This window comes from Chiloscyllium punctatum, chromosome 2 (assembly GCF_047496795.1).
Source record: "Chiloscyllium punctatum isolate Juve2018m chromosome 2, sChiPun1.3, whole genome shotgun sequence".
NCBI lineage: Eukaryota > Metazoa > Chordata > Chondrichthyes > Orectolobiformes > Hemiscylliidae > Chiloscyllium > Chiloscyllium punctatum.
Window position 1 is genome coordinate 37,543,634 of NC_092740.1, and position 7,282 is coordinate 37,550,915.

Here is a 7,282-nt window from a genome sequence, read left to right on the forward strand (position 1 = left end):
TGTTGTAATTATAGCAGCCTCCACCATTTCCTCTCTAGCTCAGTCCATACATGCACCACTCTCTGCATGAAAACGTTGCCCTTTAGGTCCCTTTTAAACTTTTCCCCTCATCATAAATCTATGCCCTCTAGTTCTAGACTCCCCACCCTGGGAAAAAGACCTTGTCTATTTAACCTATCCATGCCCCACCATGATCTCATAAACCTCTGAAGTCACCTCACAGCCTCCAATGCTCCAGGGAAAACAGCCCCAGTCTATTCAGTCTCTCCCTATAGCTCAAACCCTCCAACCCTGGCAACATCCTTGTAAATCTTTTCTGAACCCTTTCAAATTTCACAACATCTTTCTGCTAGGAGGGAGACGAGATTTTAAAAAAGGAGAACGAGAGACAACGAATATTGTGTAGGAATATAATAATTTTGTGTAAAGTATATATCCCAGAAATTGATGTTTTAATTGTAAACTGAAACAATATTGCAATGGATGTATTTATTCCATTATATTTTCCTTATTCTTGAACAGCCTGTTTCCATTGGGGGACTGATAGTGAACCTGATTGGTATCTGTGCCTTTAGCCACGCTCATTCCCATGGTGGTTCACGAAGCAGTTGTCCTTCACATGAGCATGGCCACAGTCATGGACATGGACATTCTCATAGCGACCATGGACATGGAGGAGGACATAGCCACAGCCACAACCATGGTCACTCCCATGGATCTTCAGGTGGTGGAATGAATGCTAATATGAGAGGTAAAGCATGCATACAGTTGTAGTGCAGTTAAATTCAGCAGAAAGTAAAACTAATTTAGATGCAAGCATTTTTAAATGATTATTAAAATGCACTTGAAGGAAGTAGCTTATATCTATAAAGTTTAGACGGTATGAGCAGTCATGTTAAACTAAGATTCATGAATCACAGATTTCTGCAGCATAACTGGACATTGGCTAGTGTATTTTCTCAAAGAGCCACCTCGCCACAATCCCACTTGTAAAATTATATTCTAAAAAGTGTATTACCAAGTATTTCATGTTAAATGAGCAACAAGTTGTCTGTGATACTTTTTTTGGTGTGCTTTAAATAGAATGTGAAATCTTTTCAACTTCTCTCACTGCAGTGCACATAAGACATTGCATTTCTGCCACTGCATGTCCATTAGAATATCAGTTTTGAGTTTTTTCTATAATGGCGATCCAGTGTTTATGGATCATGAATCTGACTCTAAGGGCATTATAGGGCATTAGGAGCAATGGAAGGAGGAGTTGCCACTACACTCCCTTTGGAAAAGAGTCAAATATAGAAATATAAATCCCTCTTAGACCAAGATTGACTCTCAACGAAAATACAGAAACTACCAGAATGTAAAAGTGGGATATGCATCACTTCTTTAAGGTTTTTTTTAGCCTACACAACATTTGCTCCTTCATATGTACTTAAGTGTAATTGAAGTGACTTGTTTGATCCACTAACATTTGAGAAACGAGTGGATTTTTTTTTTAACTATGTTGACTGCCATCGTTTCAGTACAGCTAATGATGTCTCTGAACTGGTGGCAAGTTCATCACGAACTCAAAATTGTGAATTCAAATCAGACACCTGGGATATCTGGTTGGCGTGGACAGATTGGACCGAAGGGTCTGTTTCCACGCTGTACTTCTCTATGACTCCATGACTCTCTATGACTTTAGGGCAAAATCTGGCACTCCGCTTTTCAACAAAAGTTTAAATCCAAGGTCTTGTCTGCCCACTCTGGTGACCATAAATTATTCTATCATACTATTTTAAAGAAGTGCAGGGGAGTTCTCTCTGGTGTTTTAGCCAATACTTATTATTCTTCAAACTTCATTCAGACAGACTATTTGGTCATTTTCATGTTACTGCTTCTGGGACTTTGCAATTTGTAATCAACCACAATTCAGATGGGGTCTTTGACTGTGAAGCTGCTTTAAAGCATCCAAAAATCCAGAAAGATGCAAGGCTTTTGTTTAACCCTGTATATTTTCAACTTCAATGTATCTAACAGTCTATAATCAAAAAGGCATAAATATAAACTTGGAAGGGTGAAAAGGAGAGAATTGATTTATGGGGGACATACATATGTGAGTCTGTCAGTCACAACAAAGGGACATTTAGAATGAAACAGTCGAAAGCAGTTGAATAACAAAATAAATGTTACAAAGAGAGAAAAGCAAATACTTTGTGACCTATTTTCCAGAGAGTGAACTGTCAAACTAGACTTGTGTTATTTTACATTGCTGGCTTTCCTTTGTAAAACTACGTGTTTTGTTGCAGGAGTATTTCTGCACGTGCTGGCAGATACGCTTGGCAGTGTTGGAGTGATCATCTCATCTCTTCTAATTCGTCAATTTGGATGGCTAATTGCTGATCCTATTTGCTCTCTCTTCATTGCTGTATTAATATTTCTAAGTGTTATTCCACTTATGAAAGATGCTTGTCAATTATTGCTGCTACGGACCCCACCAGAACTTGAGAAGCAACTCATTAGTGCCCTGAATAAGGTCAGCATCTGTTTACTTCTCAACATCCAACTACAAAAAATATGTTCTACTTCTATTAAAAAGTCAAATTTCTAGTGTAACATTCAGCATTGCTTGAAGTTATGACTTCATATAATATTGAACGAAATTTCCAAATCTCAGTCTTAATCTTGTATGTAGATTTTATTTAAAAGAATGCAGCCAGCACACTCACTTACTGTTTCATATTTTCACAGATGGATTTGCATTACATATCCCTTAATTCAACGTAATATTTTAGATTACACCACTGCAGTGCTTTTGAGTTTTTCTAAGATCAAAGCACTAAATAAGTGCAAGTACTTGATGTTGAATTTCCTGATGTTGCAAAGGTAGAGTGTTTATAAAAAATACAAAATATGCTATTTTTAAATAAAGACATAGACAAGGCAGCTTAATGTTTAGAAAGTTAGTGTTGTTTTACAGTAGGGATCATTGAGGTAAAGAGCAGTTCAATTTTTAAGGAAGAAAATGATAGATAAAAAGTTTGAAGTAGAGGAGGAAATGTGGTCAGTTTGAAATTATACTACAGAAGATCAAATTGTTTCCTCCTTTATCGATTACTGTAATATTCTCCAAAAAGGTTTTTAGCATTTAGAAGTCTCCTGTTGCATTGTAAAGAACTAAGTTTATTTTTCTGAATACTGTAAATTGTTTCAGATCCAGAAAATTGAAGGTGTTCTATCTTATCGAGATCCTCATTTCTGGCGCCACTCTGCTAATGTAATAGCAGGAACCTTGCATGTGCAGGTTATGCCAGACGTTGTGGAGCAGAGAATTGTACAGCAGGTATAGTGTTGCTTAGTTTTGTATGCTGTATATTTCATCTTGTGCCTTTTAAGAAAACTTTTAATATGAAGCTTGTATTAACTATTTGCATTTGCTATTTCATTCAATAACTTGGAACTTACTCTAAAATTTATGCGCCATATTATATCAATACCTGGAATGAATAGGAACACAATGCGAGGTTGCACAAGAATGCAATCATCGTGTTATAGAAGAACTATCTGTACCCAATACAAGGGTGAACTTATCCTTTAAACAATTAACAAACAAAAATCCACTTCCAGAACATAACTAGTATTATTAACTAAAACTAGATACTTCTGGAACCAAGTCAACTGCACCAGCTTCAATATGGACCAACTTCCCTGGAACTGGAATTTTTGTGCTTACTGTAAATCAAAATTGGACAGCAAGAGATTTGAAAAGAATATTAAAGTATGCATTAATGGTTTATACCACTTCTTTTATTTATAATATTACCAGGTGACAGCTGCTTTAAAAGATGTTGGTGTAAATAACTTGTCGATTCAGGTGGAGAAGGAGTCTTACTTCCAACATATGTCCGGTCTGAGTACAGGTTTTCAAGACATCCTTGCTATGACACAGCAAATGGAAGCTGTAAAATTTTTAAAAGATGGTACTTATATTATGTGACCAAACTCTGATATACATCTTCCTGGAAGCTACAGAAAAGCAACAACACTTCAATGTACTGATGGTTTTATATAAAGTATATTTATTTTAAGAAAAACTGTGCAGAATTATATGCATTCTGTTGATATTTGTTTTTCTTTCTGATGTGAATTGGTTAAACAGAAATTCAAAGATCTGAAAGCAGTAAAAAGAGCAACTTTAGCATTAAATGTGTTGTATAAAAAGTATATTCTGAATTTATATTAAATGGGCCTACAGACATTGTCCTCATGTTTACATTTTAGCAATAAGTATTAGATTTATAATTCCCTTTATGTACATTTTGGTCATGCGAAGTTTGCATTATGTTTCAAAGTAGAGGTGTCAAAATAGATTGAAACTCCAAACATTTGAATGAGACTTGTGCTTACTTTTAAAACTCAGTTTGTTTTATGTGGAATTAGATTGCTAATGATGTACCCACAATTAACTGGTAATACCAGTTGTGTCTATCCTTTATATTTTGCTTCTCTATTTCATGTCCAAAATCCTGTGGATTTTTTCTCTGTTAATTCATGTGTTGAAAATATTGAATCATCTTTTCTCACATAAAGATGTTTAGTAAAGCAAAGGTAAAAGCCTTTGACTATCCTACAGACTTCTGTAGCTGTGCTATACTTTATTAACCACAGGTTTCCACAGCCTGGGCAAATAAAGCTTTAACTTTTGTTTTGATTTTTCTCAATCTAAGCCAGCGATGGTTGGGTGGGGTAATCATGTCTTGCTACTAAACCTACTTTGATTATCGAGGAAGAGACAGCATTTGTGATAAGTTTCCCATTTCACTCTGTCCTATTCCAAGATACTTAGCCAAAGCTGTCCAAATCACTCCTTGTATAAACTGGAATTTAATTTGGGTCACCTACTTCACAACTCTGCCACCTTAATATTCAAGTAGAAAACGGTTCCCTATAAATCGATGGTTTTCAGAATGATTTTGAAGTTTAAAATGGAATGTAAATGTTAATAAATTTGTTGTCCACACAATTGTGTGTTGCAATTTCTACAGATAATGGTTCTCTTAAATATGTTTCAGAAATATAAAAGAGCGTTTTATTTGAACAATCTTTCTCTTATCAAATCAGTTTTGAGATCCAAGGGTAACACGAGGGCACAGTGATTAGCACTGCTGCTTCACAACAGCTGGAACCCGGGTTCAATTCCATATTTGGGCAACTGCCTATGTTGAGTTTGCACATTCTCCACGTGTATGCTTACGTTTCCTCCAGGTGCTCCGGTTTCCTCCCACAGTCCAAAGATGTGGAGGTTGGATGGATTAATCATGGTAAATGCAGGGTTACAGGGATGGCTGGGGCAGAGGGGGGAGGGTAGTCTGGATGGGTTTTATTTATCAGAGGATCGGTGTGGGCTCGATGTGCTGAATGGCTTGCATCCACCCTGTAAGGCTTCGATGGACAGGACAGCATTGCAGAAAACTGAAGTAACATTGAGTCATAGAAAACTGTTTCATATTATTTCTCAATACCTGAGCACAGATGTAGGCAACATACTGGCAGCAACACTCCAGTGAAGTGTCCTTGCAGCCCTGCTGTTTCTAACTGTCAACACAATCCTCAATTACCTTTCTCTTTAGACCTTTCTCTTTAGTTGTCCATGACTGCCCACTTACTAGCATTCCCTAATTGCACAGAGAACCGTTGAGTCAATAACATTGTTGTGGATCTGGAGTCACGTGTAGGCTAGACCATACAGATAGCAGATTTCCTTGGTTTTTGCAACAATCAAAAGTATTTACAATTAGGGTATTTCTTAATTTAAACTTTTCATTGAATTTAAATTTTACCATCTGAGTTCTAAATTACTGATCTAGTCAAATTACCACTATGCTACCACCTCTCCATAAATATCCACACAGTTCACCACAACTATTCCCGGTAGTAGCAGATTCCACAATCTCCCATCCTCTGGGTAGAGATGTTTCTACATGATTTTTTGATGCCTACCTTATATTGATGGCTTCTAATTTATGCTCTTCCCAACAAATAGTAAGTGTGCTTCCTCACTTCAGTTAGTTTCAACATTTCAAACAGTCATTTGTATGTCATGTTGGTATGAAACAAAAAGTAACGTGCCTAGGTTGAAATAAAATAAGAAAAGAGATTGAATCATTATAGCATCAAACCTTCATTATTTTTGGGAAATTTCTAAAGTAGCAGCCAAGATATTTCATCTTGTCCAGAATTCACAATCCATAACAGTTTGAATAACAAATTGTCTCTTAAATCTTGATCAGTAGCTGTTGAGGATGACAATTATCAATAACACTGCTTGGCATTTTTCCATTTGGATTCAGAGACCATAAGTGATGCAGAGTGAGGAGCTTGAAAGAATGTACAGGGAAGAGCTCTGAAGTTGGCTTGATAGCCCAATTGTTGCTTCACATTCAGAAGGTTTTTCAGGGCAGGCGGTTTAGAGAAGGGATGACCTACCTATATTATTGCAGGATAGTTAATTCAGATATTGTTCTGGGGATCTGGGTTCAAATCCCATCATGGCAGATGGTGGAATTTGAATTCAATTTTAAAAAGTAATCTGGAATGAAGAGTCAAATAATGACTAAAGCCATTACTGATTATCCATCTGGAAGGAAATCTACCATCCTCACCTGGTCTGGCCTATGTGTGCCTTCAGACCTACAGCAATGTGTTTGACTCTCCAACTGCCCTCTGGGCAATTAGTTATGGACAATAAATGCTGGCCATTCCCATGAATGAACTTTTTCAAAAGTTATGATTAGGTAATTGAGTTAATTTATGGATGTCTCAAGCTATAGGAGTGGTAGAAGCTGAGTCTTTGATTTTCTCCAGAGTAGTTGATCTTTATGTTGAAACCTGGTATTCAGTGTGATTATTGAATAGTGGCATTAATAAGCAAAGTAATTAAGATCAGTTGTGAAGAGTGATTGCATCATCTCGTCTTGTATCATGGAGGAATACACATAAAATATAGAACAGTACAGCACAGTACAAGCCCTTTAGCCCTTGATGTGCTGACCTTATATCCTACTCTAAGATCAAACTAACCTACATATCCTTCATTTTACTATCATCCATGTGCTTATTCAAGAGTCGCTTAAATGTCCCTAATGTATCTGACTCTACTACCGCCACTGGTAGTGCATTCCATGCACCTACCACTCTGTAAAGAACTGACTTCTGACATCACCCCTAAATCTTCATCCACTCGCCTTAAAATTATGCCCCCTTGTGATAGCCTGAGAAAATGTCTCTGATTATTCACTAT

The 7,282-nt window shown here is 36.8% G+C and overlaps 1 protein-coding gene across 4 annotated transcripts in view; it reads left to right on the top strand.

Annotated features, from left to right (window-relative positions):
• The window catches only part of slc30a5 (solute carrier family 30 member 5), a 40,871-nt gene extending 35,866 nt beyond the window's left edge, over positions 1-5,005 (top strand). For all 4 annotated transcript variants that reach the window (XM_072595911.1, XM_072595903.1, XM_072595893.1 and 1 more), the window contains 4 exons: positions 523-751; positions 2,292-2,518; positions 3,197-3,325; positions 3,809-5,005. In XM_072595911.1, the coding sequence (XP_072452012.1) occupies positions 523-751; positions 2,292-2,518; positions 3,197-3,325; positions 3,809-3,979 (756 nt within the window). In that variant the 3' untranslated portion in view covers positions 3,980-5,005. The remainder of the gene's footprint in view (positions 1-522; positions 752-2,291; positions 2,519-3,196; positions 3,326-3,808) is intronic.
• Positions 5,006-7,282: the final 2,277 nt, after the last annotated feature.